This window comes from Poromitra crassiceps (genome assembly GCF_964638095.1).
Source record: "Poromitra crassiceps genome assembly, chromosome: 8".
NCBI lineage: Eukaryota > Metazoa > Chordata > Actinopteri > Beryciformes > Melamphaidae > Poromitra > Poromitra crassiceps.
The window spans coordinates 25,426,067-25,450,364 of NC_139629.1; the positions used below are offsets into that span (position 1 = coordinate 25,426,067).

The 24,298-nt window shown below is 43.3% G+C and overlaps 1 protein-coding gene across 2 annotated transcripts; it reads left to right on the forward strand.

Moving 5' to 3' along the window:
* Positions 1-5,161: 5,161 nt before the first annotated feature.
* Positions 5,162-15,703, forward strand: LOC310781234 (caspase-7-like). Of its 2 annotated transcripts, XM_083641797.1 has the most exons (4): positions 5,162-5,555; positions 8,464-8,627; positions 14,942-15,001; positions 15,492-15,703. In XM_083641797.1, the coding sequence occupies exons 1-4, from the start codon at positions 5,339-5,341 to the stop codon at positions 15,585-15,587; spliced, it is 537 nt and encodes a 178-aa protein (XP_083497923.1). In that variant the 5' UTR covers positions 5,162-5,338; the 3' UTR covers positions 15,588-15,703. The 2 variants fall into 2 exon arrangements, with proteins under 2 accessions (XP_083497923.1, XP_083497924.1); XM_083641798.1 differs by lacking the exon at positions 14,942-15,001.
* The last annotated feature ends 8,595 nt before the right edge of the window (positions 15,704-24,298 follow it).

Sequence of the window (24,298 nt, forward strand, 5' to 3'; positions counted from 1 at the left end):
AGATTACATGACATTAACATGCTATTTCCTCCGTTTTTGCCGGCCATTTTTGATATTAACATGCTACAAACATGTATTTTTATTTACAATGTGAGATTTAAGTACAGCAATGTTTCTTTCTCTGTTTTTTTTTTTTTACCTATGTATTTTCTTTCTATTCAATATTCAATTCTTTAAGTTGTGGTGAAGTTTCCTAGAGTGGTTTCATACACTTTATATAACAATATTGCATACATCATGTATTTGTAGTGTTTGGAAATAAAATCCTAATCAAACACCTTGAAAGCAGTTTTAGGCCTATCATTCCATCATTAGACATTTAACTGTCACACGAGCTCATGGTGCAGTCAGATGGGTGTCCACGTGGCGGCGCTGCAGTCACGCTGTTTGGTGTTGTGATGATGAGCGGTTTGAGGTTTTTATCCCATTGAAATTATGTTTCCGCTTCAAGATGCATTCTGTGACAGGCAGCAGCAGACCATGCCGCGCTCAGCTGTACGGAGGCAAGGGCCGATAATTCCTTTTGTCTGATGCCCTCTATCAACCAGCAATGGTTGGAGACCCCACCTGTGGATGGAGAGGGGAGGGAAAAAGACATTTTAAACCCTAAACTAAAGGAAGCTGAATGTCAATATGTCACGGTATTATCCTTGTATCAAATGGGTATTTGAAAACTTACGTATGTGTTCCTGGTGATGACATTTAAAAGAGTGAAATTCAACATATCGAGATGTTCCATTTCTTATTGAATGGGATTGAACGTTTTACCTATGGCCCCCAAACGCTGGATCCCATGGAAGATGTGGGTGTTGACTGCGCTCTGGGTCCATTGCTGCTGCAGTGCAGGCGACCCTCACGTCACTCTCTCTCAAAGGAGACCGTGTGGCGCAGCCATTTTCGTTCCCCCATAGAAATGCAACCAAGTCGAGCCTCACCTCGCCAGTTAGAAAAAAATAAGACGCATGGACATACCAAACGAAGTAGGTATTCAAAGAAGTACTTGAATCTTTTAGAGTAGCTAGATAACAGTGGCATAGCCAGAAATGAAATTGCAGGTGGGCCTGAATAAAAGTGGGAATTTGACTCCAGTAAATGTTCTTAATGTGCTTTCAAAGGAAAATGAAAGGTATGCATACAAGCCAAAACAAACAAGGACTGCGATCAAAGGTATATAAAGCAAGTGAACTGCTATTTGCATTATATAGGCTACAAGAAGTGTGATGTAGAATGTCCGCTATGAATATGTAGCTATATAAGCAGGAGTCAAATAAAGAAATAATTGTATACCTATGTACAAATCATTGTATAGCTCACTGCAAAGACAGTACAAGTAGGGTTTGTTTGCTGTCAAAAGGGTGTAACCGCATGTACACCAGTTTGACACAGAGCAAAACCCCACTTTTGACACTGACCAAGCCTTGTGGGTAGACTGGAGGATCCTAACAGCACTTAGGTCAGCTCATAATGCATGCTGTCATAAGTGATGCTACAGTAGCATGGCAGCATCATCACATATTTTATACTATATTCTAAAGAGTATCAACTTTTGAGTTATACCCAATTTATGCAATTCCAAAACTGTTTAGGGACCCCAGTATGCAAAAATATTAAAATAGAACAGGTGCAAATAACACATTTATACTGCATGCAAAAAAATTGCATGGTTTTTTGCAAAACTGCATGGGATTAGTATAACGTGACCATGACTGTAAAGGGGAGACTCGTGGTACCCCTACAACCCATTCTTATTCTGATTCAGATATCTTGAGGTGAGAGGTCAAGGGGACCCCTTTGAAAATGGCCATGCCACTTTTTGACTTGCCAAAATCTAGCCTCAATTTAGAGCATTGTTTAGCTCCCTTCCCAACAAGTTAACATGACAGAGTGGAATGGATGCCTCAGGTCTTCTAGTCTCATATGATAGCAGGACCCTCACTCCATCTCTAAATATAAGTCCATTAAAGCCTCTGAAAGACAGTAATGTCGGCCATTTAGGAAGTTTTAAAGTCTCGTGATTGGATGGGCCTAGGCAAGAAGTGGGTGGGCGTAGGCCCAGCCAGGCCCACCCGTAGCTACTCGCATGTTTTCTGAGCAGAACGCAAGATTAGAGCGGAATTGTTTTCTGGAGAACACCAGCACTCTGGTTCCCAGCGTTTCCCGGAACATAGCCGGAGTATCGACAAGGCTTCTGGTCCCATGGCTAGCCAGGGCATGGTTCACCTCTTCAGGCTGCTGCTGCCAGCTCAGCCCTTCAAAGTGGCAGCCATGCAGCACCAGCAGGGGGCAGTCTACTGCAATGCTGGAGAGAAGAAGAAGGGAAACGTTCAATGTAGAATTCATGCTGATGCAATCTGTTCACAGTGTTCCTCGTGGTTTCACAATGCGCCAGACAGCATCAGTTGGAGCATTGGTGGTTTCTTTGGTTAAAATCCCTCACACATTACTAACTGTATTGGGGTTTTCCTGGGGTTACTGTCAACTTCCAGCAGCTGTCTGATTATCTCTGGGGTTTCCAACTTCTGCCAGGAGGATCGAGCACTGCCATCATGCAGCGGACCTGCAGAGCAAATAGCACCACACTAAATTCACAGGCTGATAGTGGTACTGCAGGTACTCTTGATCAAAGCAGTCACATTATGAAAAGAGATTAGTGCCTGCAGAAATGTGTCATGCTGCCATTGAACTCAAACAATGATAAACAAATTAATTTGCAAACTTTTTTTAAAGCAATGCCTTGAAATTGAATGGGAAATTTTCTTTTCTCATCTCTCCATTTTCTACATCTTTTAACACTTGAAGGACCAGAATTCCATACTAGAACGACTGTAAGTGGTCATTTTGACCACTAGATTCCAAACTCTCTCAATCTCTCATGATAAATTCCCAATTGAGCGATTAATGCATTTATTGTGTTAAGATATTAAGATATATTTTAAAAAGACAAAGCAACACCAAAATGTGAAAATATAGACTACAAAATAGGTCTAGAACCCTGGGAAATTAAGTGAGGTCCAAATGGTCTTTCTAGGTAAAAATGCTAATATTTTCTTTGCCTTTTGTGTAATTCAAATAAAAACTACTTTAAATGACAATGCAGACACTTTTAGGAAAAGGCAGGTACCAGCAGCATTGTATTTGTTTTTTATTCAACAAAGCGATTGCACATTATACATTTCAAAAAGGTCAAAATGACCAGTGACCGCTGTGGTCTTTCTAGTGTTAAAACACCAAAGGACCACACTGGAAATAAGCCCTAGGTGTTCTTGTGTTATCCTTGATGGTTTTTTATGACACATCAAATAAATTCATTAATCATATTGGCTTTTATTTGTTATTGTCTGTAAGGCACTTTTTTTTTCATTATGATAATGAGACTGATGATAATGACAAAGGTCACTGCCTGTATCATAGATGAGATTGAGGGATTGTCTTCTTTTATCAGACACTTTGCACTGATTTATGAGGCTAGAGCCCCAAAATGGGTCGAAGTCCAGACAACTCACTACGATTAAATAAGCACCCAATAGATAAAAGTAGTCTATAGTCAATGCATTGATTTTCCTTTTTAATGCAATTATAGTGAATCGTTTTGTTTCATCAAGTCTTTGAGCATGTGAAATTGAAAAGCATGGAAGATGAAGCTGCATGGTTTAGAGTTGCTATTATTATAGCTACTGCAACCTATTTCAGAAGATAGATCTCTCCAATCAAAAACAGTGAATTATCTATACTTATTTTCTGACACTTATGAAGTCAGATCAAGGCATGAACTGGCTGAAAATGAGCTTTTCGTTTGCTTGATGTTATAGGGGGATAGGGTGTTGGCTGATGGCACGTGATATGTATTGCTCCAATGATCCAAACAGAGGCAGCAGTGGAGCACACATATAATAAATAGACTATACCAGCAACCGGCAGCAACTCTCGTAGAAACCAGGCATTACTTGGGTTAAGAAATCAACAGATTCATGGTTTGATTCCTTAAACTCTGAAGAAGAAAAAAATTCATGAACAGGATGTAGGCTGCTCAGTATTTTCCAAGAGACAATTCAAATTGATAGTTGATTAACAATAGTTGATTACTTTTCACAATGTAATCTGTAGGCCAATAAAGACTACATTCTGCAGATGATCTTGAAGCTAATGGATGGGAGATGGAATATACTTTGTTAATGACATTTATTTTTTAAATAAAAACCGATCTCGTTAATTCAGAAAAACAAGAGCAGAAAATATTTTTCTCACAGAAAACTTATCTCATTCATTTCGAGACAGGGTGATCCCCCCCCCCTTCCCATATGCCTCCGGAGGTCCTAGCTGCAAGATTATTTTCATTATCGACCGATATCTGATCATTCTTTTTTTATTCGATTAATCATTTATGTCACAAATAATGACAAATGCCCATCACATGTCACCAGAGCCCGATATATATATATATATATATATATATATATATATATATAGAGAGAGAGAGAGAGAGAGAGAGAAAAGAGAGAGTATATGCTATATATTTTTGCTCTCTTTTGAAATGCAAAAAGCAAAAACATTGAAAGTGGAAAATGAGGAAAAGGGTTTAAAAAACAGCAAAAGTTTTATGTTTTGCTATTTCTCTGTTTTGCTTTGTTTTTCTGTAATCAAATGTTTTATAGTCATCAGTTCATCTCATATAGCCATATGTAATGTAATGTAATGTATCTCATATAGCCGCTCTTCTTGGTTCCACATCCAGGCTTAAAACTCTTAAAACTCTTGGATTTTCTGAAACGCCAATGGAGAAATGAATGGGAAATTGACTACCTGGAAGCGGAGCTGCAAAAAGGTGCAGGCGGGAACTGTTGAACTCATTTGGCTATTATGCTGTGGGCAACATCCCAACCAGGTGATGCATGCACCGTTTCCCATAACTAAAGACCTGTGTAAAAAAACACGTGGGAAGGACAGCATTATGCAACGTTGTGTGATCATCAAGGCATGTGACCATAATGCCTTGAGAGGAAATGCTCCAAATATGGTTGCACAGGTGTGACAGAAGGTGTGACTCATAGTAAGTAGCGTTTTTACTGCTCTGTGATGCAGACAATTAAAGCCTGCGTGAGACCGACACTAACAGGCATATCAGATACAGACACATGTGGATACAGTGAAATTACCTGTTAGATATCTCAGGTGTGTTTTCTGTAAAGCATATTTAACTGCTGCCTATTTGCATATTACTGGGCCGTTGGTTTGACTAAAGGATTTAGACAGTGTAAGACCTAAGATCCAACCACAGGGGAAAAAAACCAAAGGACCCAACAACCCAACTTTCCTTGACTTGGACCTCCATTCAAGAAGCATGCTGCGGCGGAAAGGCGTGAGGGATCCCGGTGTGGAGTGTAACAGGGCTCTGCTGGTGTCGGTGGCTCAGTTCCACCATGGGGTGAACTTGGGGAACCGGCCCGGGGCAGAGAGAGACACCAAAAGACTCCACCGCACCCTCAGCAAACTGGGCTTCAAAGTCGACATACACAACGACCTCGACAGTGATGAGATCTACGCATTGTTTGAGAAAGGTAACATACACGTATACACAAGATGTAGCCTAGAATCAGCGGGGACACTCAACTTGCTTTGCCCAGGGGCCACTTTTGCAAAAATGACAGGAGGCAGGGGCCGCTAAACAACATTAATAATAATAATAAAAAAATCTGTAGCAGATTGTAGGTTTTTGGGGTGCCAGCTGGCAGCTGTAGTTGGCTGGTCATTTTAATGTTTTAAGATGTTTACACTCTGCCATGAACCGATGCCATGAACCCACATAGCATCAATTTGAACCACCGAGCAGAATGCAAACAAATAGTCAAAGCAATAATCCGAGTGACGATGTGAACACGTGTGCCTGCATGGGACAGCAAATAGGTGGCGATATTTGACAATTGAGCTGGAGCTCAGTCAAACTTTGTTTAATGTTAGTTTTCAGTGTGAATTAGAGAATGGTCGGGGGGCCACTCGGCGCCCTATCGGCGGCCGCATCTGGCACCTGGGCCGTAAGTTGAGTATCAGGGCTATACAGTATGGCATAGGGACAAATTAGGCCTACATGTAATTGGTCCCTATACCAAACATGGGTAAATGGTGGGTAACGGTAAAAATCCCACGTTTTAAGCCTTAACATATAGACAACTACGCCTCCAATCCCCACCCCCATTATTATTATTATTATTATTATTATTATTATTATTATTATTATTATTATTATTATTATTATTATTATTATTATTATATTATAATTATATTAACATCTTTATCCTATATTAAGATTTTAAAACTTCTTTATCCTTCTTTTTCAAATATCTTCTTTTAAACATGTTATGCTTTTAATCGTTTTCTTTAAACACATCTTTATTATAACTAGTGGGATATTACCCCGTGCAGTGTATCGAGTTTAAATGTTGCATTCTCTGAATGTTCAACCCCTATGGACTGTATCTGCAGCTAGGCTGGCCAGCGCGGACAGACAGTTCCCCAGCCCCATAAATCTTGTAAAATTAATCTGAAATAGCTCCCCAACAGATACAGAAATATGACCATAATGTGTTTGATGTACATATAAAGAACTGCCGCAATCGGTTTTGTGAAACACGCATTTCAAAAAATCACGTTTTCCCTTCTTCCTGGTTTCTCCTCTGACAGCCTGAGCTCACCTCAACAGAGGCAGCCAGACTGCGGGTGTTGGTGCTCTGGAATAAATATAGTACATTTAATATTGTATATTAAATATACAATGTGTAGAGTATTTACAATTTAACTTCACTTATAAATGTTTCAGACAAGCAATGCAGTGTTTCTGTGCAATATCCTCAGACTGTCTCTTGCATCTTGTCTTAAGCTGTGTTCACACAGAGATATTTATTTTTCTCTCTGTCGCTCGACTGAACCCTTTGGAATCGCTCTGTGGCTCTGTTTAAATCGCTCGTCAATAGGCACAAGAATTGACGGACATCTGGGGGCTATAACGTTACGCAATGTCATGATATTTGTCCACTACGAGCCACCGTAGTTGTTTACAAGCTAAGCCTATCAGCGTGCTCCTAACACGAGCTCTATACCGGTAGTACAGACTTCACTTCATGTCAGCTGTCAGCCTGTCAATCAGCTGTCAATGCGGTTTGTTGCCACACAGTAAACCAGTGGTTTGTTCCAAGCCAGTGTGATCCTTGACTCACTCTCACACGGCAGCCAATCAGCGTTGAAGAGCGAGCGACTGATGCCAGCGTAATTTCGCTCGAGTTGGGATATTTCATCTCGGGCTGTCGCTCTGTCTCTGTCTCGGACACCCAGCGATTTTTCTGCCGGGCGAATATACGCTCAATCGCTCGTTTGCATTGACTTTGTATGTAAACTCGATGCCAGCGAAAAACTTTAATAGGTCGGTGTGAACGCCCCTTTAGAGTTGTCACTGACTTTAATAGAATAATTGTTCGAGGCATTGAGGGAAAAAGGAATTGCCCGTCTCAATCCATGCAGTCACCTCATTGTTAGCTTTTGAGTGCGTTTTGTGTCGCCGATTTTCTGTGTTCCCTTCTACAGATGATCAAACTGCACTTCATGTCGTGTTTGGAGTCACTCAGAATACATGTAAACAACTGGATAACAGACAATGTGAAAGTGCAAATAGACTCTTATCACTGATATATTATAAGCTAGTTGCACCTTTGGCTATGGCCTCGTAATCAAGTCCTTATCTTTGCTAGATAAACAAACTGATAAAAGGGGCACATTTCAATGTTCATGAACATTATAAATGTTACCATCTTAGTTCAAATTGGCTAAGTGGGCTCTGTGGTGTCTGTCAGTGTCTGTCGGTCACGATTTTTGGAGCCCGCAGAGCTACGGGCAGTTTCCATAACGGCAGCCATGGCACATCATCTCCAGAGTCTCCACCCATGGCATGCCTGTTTACACCCTTATTATGTAAATACAGAGAGGGGACAGAATGGCCCCTTGGCCTGCCTGTGCAGACAGACACTCCTGCTTAATAGATATTGCACAAGAGCCGAGCATGTGTGTGTGTGTGTGTGTGTGTGTGTGTGTGTGTGTGTGTGTGTGTGTGTGTGTGTGTGTGTGTGTTTGTACGTGCAAGTTTGCCATTCCTTTCTTTGCCTGGTCCTGTCGAGAAGTGACTAATATTGATAATTGAGCAAGGTGTGCACTTCAGTTAGCATGTAAAGACCCACATGACGTCTCCATCTGTGTGTGTGTGTGTGTGTGTGTGTGTGTGTGTGTGTGTGTGTGTGTGTGTGCGTGTGCGTGTGTGCGTGCGTGTGCGTGCGTGTGCGTGCGTGTGTGTGTGTGTGTGTGTCTGTGTGTGTGCATGTGTGTGTGTGTGTGTGTGTGTGTGCGTGCGTGTGTGTGTGTGTGTGTGTGCGTGTGTGCGTGCGTGTGCGTGCGTGTGTGTGTGTCTGTGTGTGTGTGCTGCAGAGAGCAGGCGGCCGGTGAAGGACTGTTTCCTGGCTGTGTTGTCGTCTCATGGAGAAGAGGGCTGCGTGTTTGGAGCGGATGGGAGACCCGTCCGGCTGTCTCATATCTTCAGCTGTTTCGACAACACGCTTATGGAGAAAAAGACCAAGCTGTTCTTGATACAGGTAAATAGGCCGCAGGAGCATCCTCGTCTTTGTGGTTGCCTTCACACACAAAATTCAGTCAACGATGAAACAGAGTAGAACAAGTGATATAGTTCCACCCTCGGGTCAGCCCCATTTATTGCTAACACCGCCCCCTAGCGGCACAAAGTCAACATTACAGTGTCACTTACCAACAAACTAACAGACGGAGACCGATCCATAGTCCCCCCCCCCCCCCCAGAATCGTTTCTAGTGTCAGTATATTTGACTTTGCATTCATCTGAATGGCTGCTGTCATCTTAGGCGTGTCGGGGAGGAGATCTGGATGATGGGGTGGAAGTAGCCTAGGTAAACCCAGCCACCACGTGACCTGCTCTCTCAGTTCCCAGTCACTATCAACAGGTCTGAGAGCAGGTCACGTGGGGGATGGGTTTACCCAGGCTATGTGACAGGCTCCACGTTTGCCATAAAACTACAGGATAAGGGCACCAAAAGCATGCCATGCCTGCTAATGGCCACTAGAGAGAGGCAGTGAGTTATTTTTCAAGTGCAAAAGACAACGACCCTTTCTGACGATGGTGGTGAATCCCATGAAGCTCTTCCAGGAGGTGCGTGTCACTTTTGAGGTGCCACTGTCTACTGATACAGTATTAAATAAAGAGGCAGAGAGGCAGCAATACTAAACCCAGTTATTGGTTTATTTGCATTTGGTATTTGATGTTGTATTGTGAGATGTTCCAACCGGCTACCTGTACATATAAAACACTATGTGTACTCTCACATTGGCCAAGTGAGCCATGCACAACATTGCACTGTAAATAATGTCAAAGCTGTAGTAGTGACATCTTGTGTCAACATACAAAAATAAAGATATTATGTAGCCTACAAAAGCAAAGCAAGTTACCCTCAATATTTGTTGTCATATTTCAGTATTTTCCTAGACCAGTGGAAAAAAAACAGCTATTCAAAACAGCTATCCAAACGAGACGACAAATAGTGTGAAGACTTGAAACCTCTTATTTACAGACAGTGAGTGCGTTTACATGCACACAATAAACTGATAACTGGGAATAATCAGTTTATGGCAATAATCTGATTTCTGCGTTTACATGCACTTTAATAATCCGACAATAGGAGAAACCCGGGTTTACATGATTCAGTCAATTAGTCGGATTTCTCTCCAGAAAGGCGGCATTAATTCCGGAATAAAACAACAGAATATAGTTGCAAAATGCAAAATCACATTTTCCTAATTTATTTGTCCAGCGCAGAGGATGGTTTAGGTGAAAATTAGGTTGTGTATCTCGTCTGCTTTACTAAAATTGGAATAGGCGTCGCTTTGGAAGTGCATCTGTCAATAATATTTCCAACTTTACCGAGCACACAGCACAGAGGCAGGCAGGTGAGGTGACTTATTAAGCACGTCAAATGTTCATGACCCACAACGTGTGTTGAATTGAAATACTGTAGCCTACCTGTCCGAAAACGGACAGAATTTGTCACGGATATTAACGTTATGTGTGTTGTGTTTTGAACGACTGAGTCTGTTGTCTGTAGGCTACGTCATTCGATTTGCAATCCGAGACAAATATTCGTCCTCTCCTGTAGAATATCCACATTTCGGCTCTGTGCGGGGAGAGAGAGAGCAGAGCGCCCCGCTCCGCTCAGTCAGGGGCTCCGTGCTCACCGTCATCTCGCCAAGCCGGCTGTGGTGCGCTGTGGCCGGGGGAGAGACTGGCATGCCGGTGAGAGAACCGGGAGGAGAGCCGAGGGGCCAGTGAGTGCAGCGCGTCTCTCCCTGCCTCTCACACGCTCCATGTGCTTCTCTCTCCTGCAAGTCGTACATGCGCAGATATATAAACCCGAAAGAAACCCGGTTATGCCGGATACATGCAGAGAGAAGACCGATTATTGCCGGGAAACCTAGGTGTGTTTATCGGTTTATTCATAACCCGTTTATGACCATAAACGGATAAAGCTTATCAGTTTATGCTGTTTACATGACCACTTGAATAATCAGGTAACTCAGAAATCCGCTAATAAACAGTTTATTGGTGTGCATGTAAACGCACTCAATGATAGTAAACCTTGAGCATTTAATAGGGGTGAAATGTCATATTACACATTAGCCATGGTTTGCTCCAGTGTAGATATATATCTGTACAAATCTGGCTAAGCTTTATTATAAAACGGCTCTCTCAAATCAAGCAATCTGATTGGTTCACAGCCATTGTATAAATCCAGTAACCCACTCCAATAACCCATGGCATTGTCACAATGCTGAGGAAGGCTTACGCCGAAACGTTCATTGTCACTGCTGTTGCTGCTTGAAGGTATTAAAACAACCCAAAAGGATTTATTTTGAGTGCTGGTTTTTTGTCCTTCTATAAATTTAATATCAATGCATCACATCTTACCTCTAATAGTCGACGAGACCAACGCAGAGTAGTGTCGCTTAACCCCGAGTGAATCGGCGAGTGTTAGTGTGTCTGTAGCCAGGGCAGATCAGGAAGTGAAATGAAACGGTTTGCAGCAGCCACTTCGGCCATAACCACAAAATAACTTCCAAAAAACCTGTTAGAATATAACGAGAGATGTTCCCGAGAGTATGCGTGGCGTTCACATTGTTTATGTTATGTTGCTAGGCAGCGCAAACGGCGTAGGAAGGCAGCTGCGTTTCACTTCCTGGTTTCACTTCCGCGTTTCACTTCCGGGTTACCCGGTCCGGTCGCTCTAGAGAGCCCCCTGTTGACGCGAGTTTAGACAGACTATAGACTTAATAATCACCTAAGGGAGCAATCTCAGATACACACGGCTTTGGTCTCGTCGACTATTAGAGGTAAGATGTGATGCATTGATATTAAATTTATACTGTTTAATAACAATCGAAAAAGTTGCTCGTAGCTGCTTTAAGTAAAGACCAAGTGTACTTTTATGCAAGTATACTTATATACTCAAGTATACTTTATGCACCAAGTATACTTATATCAATATACTAGTAGTATACTCCAAGTGTACTTGCCTAATACTTCTTGACACTAAATTGGCACTAAATCGGCCCAATTCAGTATACTAGTAGTATACTAAGTAAGTATACTACTAGTATACTTTAAGTTTAAGGAAAAAGTACAACCATGTGAGATTCGAACTGAGGGCCCCTTCCTTTCAGCACAATGTCCTGTGTCTTATCCACTCAACCATCCATTCAGCTGAGTAATGGAGTGAATGTTGACCATACCACTATATGTGTATCTGTCTCTATTCTAACACTATAGCTCGGATTGGGCTGAAAATTTGCATGGAGGTGGGTTATGATCTGGGGAAGGTCATGAGCAGATTAGAAAGTCCTGGAATCACCTGGAAAGTCCTGGGAAATCCTGGAAACGACCTGGAAAACACCTCATGCCCACAGCCCAGTTCGGATTGGGCTGAAATTTTGCATGGAGGGGGGTAGTGATCTGGGGAAGGTCATGGGCATGTCATCAAGTCCTGGGACCACCTGGGAAAGACCTGGAAAATCCTGGAAAACACCTGGAAAACACCTTACGCCCACACCCCAGGACGGATTGGGCTGAAATTTTGCATGGCGGGGTGTTAGGATCTGGGGAAGGTCATGGGTCCATCACCAAGTCCTTGAACCACCTGGAAAGTCCTCGAAAATCCTGGAAACCACCTGGAAAATACTTCACATCCACACCCCAGGTCAGATTGGGCTGAAATATTGCATGGCAGGGGGTTATGATCCGGAGAAGGTCATGGGCACTTCATCAAGTCCTGGAACCACTTGGAAAGTCCTGGAAAACACCTGACACCCACACCCCAGGTGGCATTGTACTGAATATTTGCATGGCGGTGGGTTGTGATCAGGGGATGGTCATAGGCAGGTTGTGTACTTCTGGAAACCATGTCTGGACACCACCATAATTTCCAGCGAGGCAAAAGTCACAGTTGTATTGCTTTAATTGTGCCTATAAAAGGGAGCATGGGCTCTGTTTGTCTGTTTGTTTCTCTGTTTCAATTGTCCCTCTGATGATTTCATTCATGAATTAATGTCTATGACATCATCACTGATGATGTCACAATCTCTATGACATCATCACATCTATGACATCATCAGTGGTGGTCATCAGTGAGTGATGTCATCAGTGATGTGAAGTTGAGCAATTGTGTGCTGAGTGACTCCATATATTCTGGTAGCCTTAGCAGCCAGTATACATCAAGTCTGCTACTCTCATATATGGAAGAATTGTCAATAAAATCAGCCAAATGTGTATGGTGTGTATACTACCTCAAAGAAACCGATATGTCTGAAAAAGTATTTAATCAGCTATAATCTATCGACTATAAGGGACCACATGGAAATAAGCCTCTGGGATTTATTGTGATATCCTGATTTTTCCATTTTATATGCAGAACTGCTGTAGCGTACTTCAAATAAAACAAATCAACTACAAGCCAAGTATACTTATACTTTCTGTATAAGGCAAGAATACTTATTTATACTTTTCTTGTGTGTATCTCAATCACAAGTTTAAGTACAAGTACAGACAGACAGACAGACAGACAGACAGACAGACAGACAGACAGACAGAGGGGGTTGGTCAGTCAGGGTGAAGGTGATCACAGTTTTCCTATTAGCTTGCACGGCATCTGGTGTCAGACGGTTAAGGGATTAGAATGAGACGGCCTCGGATTGTGACGCAAACACACACACACACACACACACACACACACACACACACACACACACACACACACACACATTCACGACTAGACATGCTACTACCAATGCCAATGAGATTTTTTTTACACATTCCATCAGGTGAGGAGGTACTCTGTCATTCTCAGAATTCTGTCTTTACTCTCATAATACTAACACAGTCATTTGGTTAATCTAAGGACTCAAAATCATTTTTCACATTAGCCTTAACCTTTCATAAGTGCATAGAGTTTCATATACAGGGAAAATCCTTGTCTTTGGTTAATCATTTTCTCTAGGTGGCCAGTTTGCACAATTTTTGGAGGCAGTTATGTCATTAAATTCTAATCTTCCCCATTGTTCAGGTCAAAGGGTAGGTTATGCTGTAGATTTCAGTGGTTCTCAAATTGGGGTCTGGGAAACCCCAGGGGGCCTTGATTGGGTTCCAGGAGGTCCCCAGCAAAAAGGGGAATCCTTTATGTTGGCTCTAATTCCATCCTCGTGTCAATTTAGGGGTCCTGGACATGAAAGCTTTGTAAACTTTCAAATGTTTGTTTGTTTGTTTATTTATTTAAGAAAAGGGACAATGCACATTAATTAACATGAGCACGTGAGTCCATCATGTAAATGTGCCAGATTTAGCCATACAGGCTAATTTTCATCTGCAGTCCCTGGCAGGTTGATGTTATATGTGAAACATTAACAAACACATGCAATAGTACAGAAGACATAAGTAGACAAAAGCATATAAAAGAAGAAAAGCACAAGCAGATTAATAGCATATAAAAAGAACATGCATGAGCACATATAAAAAGAACATGCAAGATGACATTAGCATATTCTATACAATACATGCCAGAGCAACAGCACATAAACACATAAAAACAGACAAAAGCATATAAGCAACTTTTCTTTGCACTGGGTGATGTCTATGCATTCATTCACTGCTATCACAATAGTTCAGGTGATGCAGCGTGCTAACAAACCTTCTGGGCAGGCAGGGTGTGTTGACGTACAAGTGACGCGTGATGGGGCGGGGCACTATGTGTGCTAGCTTGCATTTTGACTCACTGTCTGACAGCAGAATTGACCAGCTTGAGTCAGATGTCTACAAAGGTATGCTCACACACACACAGACACACACAGACACACACACACACACACACACACACACACACACACACACACACACACACACACACACACACACACACACACATGAATACACACATCCAACGCATAAATGCAGGAATGCAACACATACACACAAAGACCACAAGTGCACACACAATAGTGTGCATGCAGCCACGCCCACTGACCCTATTCACACACACACACACACACACACACACACACACACACACACATGCATGCACACACACACACACACACACACACAGACACGCACACACACACGCACACAAAGCCACTGATGGCTGTTAAAGCCCTGCATGGCGTCATTGCCAGGCAGTGGGTGGGTGTGGCCAGGCAGTGGGTGGGTGTGGTCTTCACTGGCTGGTTAAACATTCCAAGGCTTAAATACTGAACAGCCACTGCCATTCAGGACCACATCACTCTGCCCCTCCCTCTTCTCTCTCTCTCCTCTCTCTCCCTCCCTCTCTCACACACATCGCAGTCCGGCTCACTCTCGCTCTACCATCCAATAGCTGAGCTGCTACTTTTCAGTATCAGGAAGGTAACTATCAATAATGTTTGTTTGTTTGTTTGTTTGTTTGTTTGTTTGTTTGTTTGTTTCTTTTATTTTGGTACTGCCTGGCTCAATCATTCAGTAGATTAAAGTCTTGTTTTTATATCAGGACCGTAGCTATCAGTAATATTGTTTCTGTCTGTAGCTCCCTTTCATTTTGCACTCATTCAGAAGCTATGAAGACTTATTGTCAAATATCAAGAAGGTGGTTAGTGATAATTACTGTGTGTGTGTGTGTGTGTGTGTGTGTGTGTGTGTGTGTGTGTGTGTGTGTGTGTGTGTGTGTGTGTGTGTGTGTGTGTGTGTGTGTGTGTGTGTGGGTGTGGGTGCGTGTGCGTGTGCGTGTGCGTGTGTGTGTGTGTGTGTGTGTGTGTGTGTTTCCCTGTTATAAAAAAGGAGTCCCTCCCTCTCTCTTTGAGCCACTGGAGCCACTTGTGATACTTATTCCAATGTCTCTGTCTCTCCCTGTTCACATCAGTTGACAGCCTCAGCCTCCTCTCCTGCTCCCCTCTCGTCTCAAAGTTCCTTGGTTCGCACCGGAGCCTCTGCAGGACCTCTGAAGACATCTTGCTGAGGTTTTGCTCGGGTCAGCTCAGCTCGGTTGGAACAGGCTGCTTCGGTCGGAGGTCGGAGCTTTTCTGCAGCAGATCTGCTCTAACAGTGAGCCGTCTGGGCTTCAGCGGGCAGCCGGAGAAGATGTCTCTCCATATGTCAGTGATCGTGTGCATCTCCGTGGTCCAGCTGTGTATGGGAGAGCAGCCTGTGCAGGAGGAGATCATCACAACCAGTAAGTACCTATACGCTATATGAAGGAGACATACCAGCACAGGTATGGGGAATGAGGGAGAATGCCTCTGTCATCAAACTATGATGTATGGTGACAGTCGAGATAGGGAATAGAGTATGACGCACTATAGGCTATGTGCTATTCAAGATTCAAGATTCAAGATTTTTATTGTCACTCCATGGTATCACGTGTGAAATTCTTGTGCTGTGGACTCCGTTTACAACATAGTACAAGTATAACAGGGCATATGAGTGCAAAAACAACAAGAGACACAACAAGCAATAAGGCACTATAGTGATAAGACAAGTCAGAGACAGTGGCCTATTCACTGCACATAGGTGCACATGTCGTGTGCATACTTTAGACGTGATTCAACATTTTAAATTCGGCGTATTTGACATACAGGTGCAAATAGCATATTCCTTATTAAACATACAATTAAACTCAGCGTTTTAAATTCGGCGTATTTGACATACAGGTGCAAATAGCATATTCCTTATTAAACATACAATTAAACATTAGACATACGTAATGGTAGCAGCTACAGTACGGTACAGTACGGCTACTACACTATTTGTGTATGTTAAGGAGTCTCGTGGCCTGCGGGAAGAAACTGTTCCTCAAGCGATTTGTGCGTGCTTTTGGGACCCTGTATCTTCTCCCTGAGGGTAACAAATTCACATTTTATTTATGAGAACAGCCTGTACAGTACAACCTAAAAAGTATGAACTCTGATTGAGAATGGAGTCTCAGCATGGGCAAAAAATGTAAGGTCAAATAGAAACAAACAGTAGGCTAATGTTGACAACTCTCCCAAACAGAATACAGTCCAGAAAGTGAGTTCTGAAAAGCCAGAAATCTCAGCATCTATAAGTAATAATAACTGAATCAATGGTATTGATTAACAACGCTATCAACCCCCCTGCAGATATATTCAGTCCTTTTGTGCTATGGGACAGTATCAATCCAACAACAACAACAACAACAACAACAACAACAACAACAACAACAACAACAACAACAACAACAGATAGAGATAGATAGATAGATAGATAGATAGATAGATAGATAGATAGATAGATAGATAGATAGATAGATGGATCATTTTTAGACAGTGAGAAGGAACAATTGGAAAGGACTGTTAGTAAGAAGGAAGTTGCTTGCTGTTTCTACATAGTAAACTAGCTTACTATGAAATGCATGTCAGGACAACTTTTTCAACAAAATAGCAAATCATTATTTCACATGATTGAATATGCTCAGCAGTACAGTAGCTAGATGAAAAGAAAAAGAGACATGATAAACAAGGAATCTTAAGCACTTGAAGTGACACAATGGATTCTACACATCAACAGAGAAATGCAACTCAATATGGATCAAATGTTCTGTGTAAATGTGCTGCAGGACACTGGGCAGCATTATGTGATTTCAAGAGTCGCCTATATGAATATTATGTATATTAGTAACACACAGCATGGCATACAGTAACACACATTTTAGAGGTTTGGTTTGTGTTCTATGAATAGGAAAAGACAACAGTAACAAGACAAGGCCTACTCAGCTGCAGACAGGCTGACGTGCGGCACCCAGAAACAGAGCAGACAGGCTGACGTGCAGCACCCAGAAACAGAGCAGACAGGCTGACGTGCAGCACACAGAAACAGAGCAGACAGGCTGACATGCGGCACACAGAAACAGAGCAGACAGGCTGACGTGCGGCACACAGAAACAGAGCAGACAGGCTGACGTGCGGCACACAGAAACAGAGCAGACAGGCTGACGTGCAGCACACAGAAACAGAGCAGACAGGCTGACGTGCAGCACCCAGAAACAGAGCAGACAGGCTGACGTGCAGCACACAGAAACAGAGCAGACAGGCTGACGTGCAGCACCCAGAAACAGAGCAGACAGGCTGACGTGCGGCACACAGAAACAGAGCAGACAGGCTGACGTGCGGCACACAGAAACAGAGCAGACAGGCTGACGTGCGGCACACAGAAACAGAGCAGACAGGCTGACGTGCGGCACCCAGAAACAGAGCAGACAGGCTGACGTGCGGCACACAGAAACAGAGCAGACAGGCTGACGTGCGGCACACAGAAACAGAGCAGACAGGCTGACGTGCGGCACACAGAAACAGAGCAGACAGGCTGACGTGCGGCACACAGAAACAGAGCAGACAGGCTGACGTGCGGCACACAGAAACAGAGCAGACAGGCTGACGTGCGGCACACAGAAACAGAGCAGACAGGCTGACGTGCGGCACACAGAAACAGAGCAGACAGGCTGACGTGCGGCACACAGAAACAGAGCAGACAGGCTGACGTGCGGCACACAGAAACAGAGCAGACAGGCTGACGTGCGGCACACAGAAACAGAGCAGACAGGCTGACGTGCGGCACACAGAAACAGAGCAGACAGGCTGGCGTGCGGCACACAGAAACAGAGCAGACAGGCTGACGTGCGGCACACAGAAACAGAGCAGACAGGCTGACGTGCGGCACACAGAAACAGAGCAGACAGGCTGACGTGCGGCACACAGAAACAGAGCAGACAGGCTGACGTGCGGCACACAGAAACAGAGCAGAGCGAAAGGACAACAATGAACATATGACAACGGTGACAGCAGCACCGACAGCTGTGCCAGAGTCCCGACTAACAATCTAGAAACCTCCCAAGCAAAACGCTTCCTTTGTTGAGGAGCACAGCCCATTTTGTTCTGCTCTGTGCCTGTATTCTTTTCAAGAAGAAGTGGAGAGGAGAGGAGTAGAGATCCTGGGTGTGTGACTGAGTGTGCACACTATTATTTCCAAATGAAATGATAGAAATAATACACCTTTGTTTGTATAGCACTTTACTGGAACAGAGGAGCCATCAAGCCGAGGCCAAATCACAAGTGCACAACGTTTAAATTTAAATGACGGAGATAAAAGAATGAATGAAAATGAAAATGAGGTAACAATCACAGAGGCAACCCAAGGTCAGCTCGTATGTTACCATGGCAACAAATTACCATCTGATCTCACACTTGGGAATGCAAACAAACAGGAAAAGCCTGAGAATGTGTAAAAAAAAAAAAAAAAAAAAAAGTCTTTGTGCATTAATAAGCAGAAAAGCTGTCATGTCAACACCTGTGGCAACTGATTGCTGTTTGCATCTTATACATACATATGTACATACATACATACATACATACATACATACATACATACATACATACATACATACATACATACATACATACATTATAATTTATGAAGCAATTAACAAGAATTTGCACAAGTAAATAACTACTTGATAGTGCTTCACATTTAGCTCTCTGAACTTGCATAGGATTTCTAACCAGGGAGTCAGCCTATATTATGTGATGACAGTTAAACGCATATCTAATGTTTAATGTAAAGTTATTAGATATTTTAAAGGCTTTAGCATCAGAAGTCTAAAAGCCTAGCAAACACAGGCTGAAGATGGAATCGTGGTCATTTGTACGACATTATTTTATCTCTACGCACTCAAACCTTTGGACACACCTGATTGAATATTGTATGTTTTTCATTCTCATAAACTCATTTTGATCTAAAGGCTTCTGCTTGACATTTGCCCCTTAGACACATTTAAATAGTGAAGTTGATCCTATGTATGGATTTCTTTCCAAAGCCTTCGTCAAAGGGCAGCTACTTCAAATAATCTAAAATATAAGATTTGTGGTCACTTCATTATTCCATCTGTGTCATTTGATAGTTTTAATGTCTTTGTTATTAGTCTAAAATGTGGAAAATAATCAAAATAAAGAAAAATCTGTGTCCAAACTTTTGACTGGTAGTGTAACATAGCATTTTATCAATCCCCTTTATCAATTTAAACCCTACATGTCGACCACTTTATGTGCTGTATAGTTTTCTTTATTCAGCATTTCTTCATGTTATTTTATTTGTTAAACTTTCTTAAACGCATGCTGGCTGTCTCGCAGGGCGTGGCCACACGCGCACACACACACACACACACACACACACACACACACACACACACACACACACACACACACAGGGCGTGCCTGTGGGAGAAAATGACAAAGTGTGTTGCCATCGTCGGGCTGTAGCCAGTGAGCTCATGCAGCGGTGTGGTTGGGTAGAGTGAGTCAGAACAGTTGGTTTGGCCAGCGGTCTGAGAGAGTTGTTATTGGTCAGATGATATTTTATTTGGCACAGCAGAGTTTGGGTTGCAGTTTTGTTTGGCAGTGAAAGCTTATCCGACGAGGCCCATTCAATTCCACTAACCAAATTTGCACAAGTGCAGTTGTGCAAATTATATATGCACATTTCAAATGCAAATTTGCACAAGTTGCAATTGTGCAAATTTCAATGGTAGAAGGTTCGCTTAGCGTATCACAGATTCTGGTTGGTTCAGAGATACTTGGCATAGAAAAGGACCTGAAAATGAATACAATGCAATTATAGAAAACACCACCAGTCCAGTCTAGTCCCATGGTAGATTGGCTCTTGGTTGAACATTGGTTTGGATGCAAAATATACTGCACAATTTGGACAAGATTTACAATTAAGGACCCAAATGTCATCAAATAAAAGAGAAATGCATGTAGACAGACTTTGTTCCTATACTCTCAAGTGTACTTCCAGTGATCAGCACCTAGATGTTATGGGCCACCAAACCTCTCTGAACCTCTCACTTTCACTAAAGGTTTCCCCAGCTGTAGATTAGTCCTTCATCTGATGATCAAGGTTTGCTTTGACACACCAGTGGTTCTGCTTGTTGCTTGCTGGGCATCTACCAACTCGGATCCATCGGCACCAAAAGCACACCACCAATGTGGTAGCAATTAGTGGTCGGGATAGAGTCAACTGTTCCGTCTTTCCACTTTGCCATTCTTCTTGGTCCTCATTTGCCCTGTGCACAAAATGAGGAAGCCATTTTATTATTTATTTATTTAACCAGGAAGTCGATGCGGGCGAGGCCAAGCTGCATAGCCTATGCGAGCCCGTGTAGCGGTTGAGGCTGGGCGAGCTCGCTAGCTGCGTCTGCGACTCGAGGGCAAACCAACGAGGTACGATAGACATGAGCGATGAGGAGGAGGAGGGAAAGGAGGATGATGAGGATGAGGAGGAGGAGGGAAAGGAGGATGATGAGGAGGAGGGAAAAGAGGATGATGAGGATGAGGAGGGAAAGGAGGATGATCAGGAGGAGGATGATGAGGACGAGGCACGGAAGGAGCGATGCTAGAAAGGAGTGCGCAATGGAAACTCATATGGCACAAATTGATAGACTCTGCTATCAATCCGCGCTACCACGGTAGCATTTTTTGCTACCGTGCTTTATAGCTAACCTGGGTCTGATGGTAGAGAAGCAGCTGCTTTATAGCCAACCTGGGTCTGATGGTAGATGCCTTTCGTTTGGCAGAGCGGGACAGATGGTTTGGCAGCACAAGGCGAGAGGGTAACTGGGTAACTGTGCGTAACTGGTTGAGAGGGTAACTGGGTAACTGTGCGTAACTGGTTGAGAGGGTAACTGGGTAACTGCAGTGTGTAACTGGTTGAGAGGGTAACTGGGTAACTGGGTGTAACTGGTTGAGAGGGTAACTGGGTAACTGTGCGTAACTGGTTGAGAGGGTAACTGGGTAACTGGGTGTAACTGGTTGAGAGGGTAACTGGGTAACTGTGCGTAACTGGTTGAGAGGGTAACTGGGTAACTGGGTGTAACTGGTTGAGAGGGTAACTGGGTAACTGCAGTGCGTAACTGGTTGAGAGGGTAACTGGGTAACTGGGTGTAACTGGTTGAGAGGGTAACTGGGTAACTGTGCGTAACTGGTTGAGAGGGTAACTGGGTAACTGGGTGTAACTGGTTGAGAGGGTAACTGGGTAACTGTGCGTAACTGGTTGAGAGGGTAACTGGGTAACTGGGTGTAACTGGTTGAGAGGGTAACTGGGTAACTGGGTGTAACTGGTTGAGAGGGTAACTGGGTAACTGGGTGTAACTGGTTGAGAGGGTAACTGGGTAACTGTGTGTAACTGGTTGAGAGGGTAACTGGGTAACTGTGCGTAACTGGGTAACTGGGTAACTGTGCGTAACTGGTTGAGATGGTAACTGGGTAACTGTGCATAACTGGGTAACTGGGTAACTGTGCGTAACTGGTTGAGATGGTAACTGGGTAACTGTGCGTAACTGGTTGAGAGGGTAACTGGGTAACTGTGCGTAACTGGTTGAGAGGGTAACTGGGTAACTGTGCGTAACTGGTTGAGAGGGTAACTGGGTAACTGTGCGTAACTGGTTGAGATGGTAACTGGGTAACTGTGCGTAACTGGTTGAGAGGGTAACTGTGCGTAACTGGTTGAGAGGGTAACTGGGTAACTGTGTGTAACTGGTTGAGAGGGTAACTGGGTAACTGTGCGTAACTGGTTGAGAGGGTAACTGGGTAACTGGGTGTAACTGGTTGAGATGGTAACTGGGTAACTGTGTGTAACTGGTTGAGAGGGTAACTGGGTAACTGTGCGTAACTGGTTGAGAGGGTAACTGGGTAACTGGGTGTAACTGGTTGAGAGGGTAACTGGGTAACTGGGTGTGGATCTAGAGTTTGGTGTTATGATTCACTCGCATGTCCTTGACTGATGTTCAGGTCTGTTCCAGCTAGCTGACACAGCAAAATGGGGCATAAAAACACAAGAAGGATCACGCAAACTATTACAACTGTCTTTGTGTCTGTCTATAACTTTACAATTTGTGTTATTGTTTGAATGCATTTGTATAAAGTACAGTATGTTTTTGATTACATGCCACCTTTCTACATCTCGGTAATACATGTTGTACTGCCAATCTAGCCCTTATGTAATTATGTGGAATTGAAACTATGGTATGTTCTTTGTCTGACCTTCCGGTGTGATGTCCCCACAGAAAATGTCGCTCTGCTGGGCGGCTGGTTTGAGAGCAGTCCAGAGTCAGCTGAGGTTCAGATGGCAGCTCGCCACGCTGTGGACAAGTACAACAGCCACTCCAAGACCAAGAAGCTGTTCAGACTGCTCTCCATCACCTCCGTTCAGACTCAGGTTAGATCCACGTCTCCTCTGGCTGATCCACTGTTCATCTGCTTTGGATTTACCTCTGTCAGTACCATAGCCAGCATATTCCATTAACTCAATTAGAATTTTTAGAAGCTAATATTAAGTTTGGTTATAGACAAAAAACTCTGATACGCTCTGATAAACAATAGCTCTTGGCTTCGCCCGCTGAGGTTTGACTCACTCCGCCAATGAGGTTATTTCTGCCTCCAGAGCAGCTCTGACTCTGAGAAATGTTTGTAGAACTCGAATCTGCTCAAATTGAAAATCAGTGATTTTCTTGAGCCATGTAAAGAAGCTCAAAACTGAATTAGGCCCATGACACCAACACACTCATATCCAACGCTGAGCCTCTGTCTTCTGTCCTGTCGTCTCGTCAGGTGACCAGCATGATTAACCATAAGATCGAGGCCGTCCTGGGAAAAACCAAGTGCCTCAAGGCTGAAAACCACGCCTTGGACAAATGCAGTCTGGGGAAAAAGGTGAATCTCTGCTGCAATCAGAAATTATGCCATTTTCCCCCCTGATTATTAATTCACAAGGATTCATTATTTATGCACATATCTAGGTTACTGATTCCAGGAATCTCTGTCTGTCTGTCTGTCTGTCTGTCTGCATGCGCGTGTGTGTGTGTGTGTGTGTGTGTGTGTGTGTGTGTGTGTGTGTGTGTGTGTGTGTGTGTGTCTGTCTGTCTGTCTGTCTGTCTGTCTGTCTGCCTGCATGTGTGTGTGTCTATCTGTCTGTCTGTCTGCATGTATGTGTGTGTGTGTGTCTGTCTGTCTGTCTGTCTGTCTGTCTGTCTGTCTGTCTGTCTGTCTGCATGTGTGTGTGTGTGCGAGAATAGAATAGAATAGAATAGAATAGAATAGAATAGAATAGAATAGAATAGAATAGAACTTTATTGTCCAGCCAAGGAAGGAAACGTGTCATTGGTCTCACTTAATTACATAAAAACAGGAACATCAACAGCCTCATGACATGACATCACATCAGATCACATCACATCAGATCACATCACATCACATAGTGCGTTCATATTGGCACAGCCTGCACTCCTCTATACATTACTGTACTTTATCCACTACATTGATCGCATTAGGAATAAAGGAAGCCTTGTAGATCTTCTTCCCTGCCAGGGGTGCTCTATAGCGCCGCCCTGAGGGGAGCAGCTCAAACTCAGGGTGGAGGGCATGTGTCTCATCATTGATGATTAGGAGGGCAATTAACAAAGGCATACAGCATAACTTAAAACTCGCATAATAGTAGTGGATGGAAACGCGCATAATTTCACATTTTCCTTTGCTGATTGTCTGAAATTTGGGTAAAATTTGTGATCCATTTGGATGGAAACTCAACTAGTGTGACCCAGTGAGTGAGTGAATGAGTGAGTTATTTCCATAGATTGACCCAGTGAGTGACTGAATGAGTGAG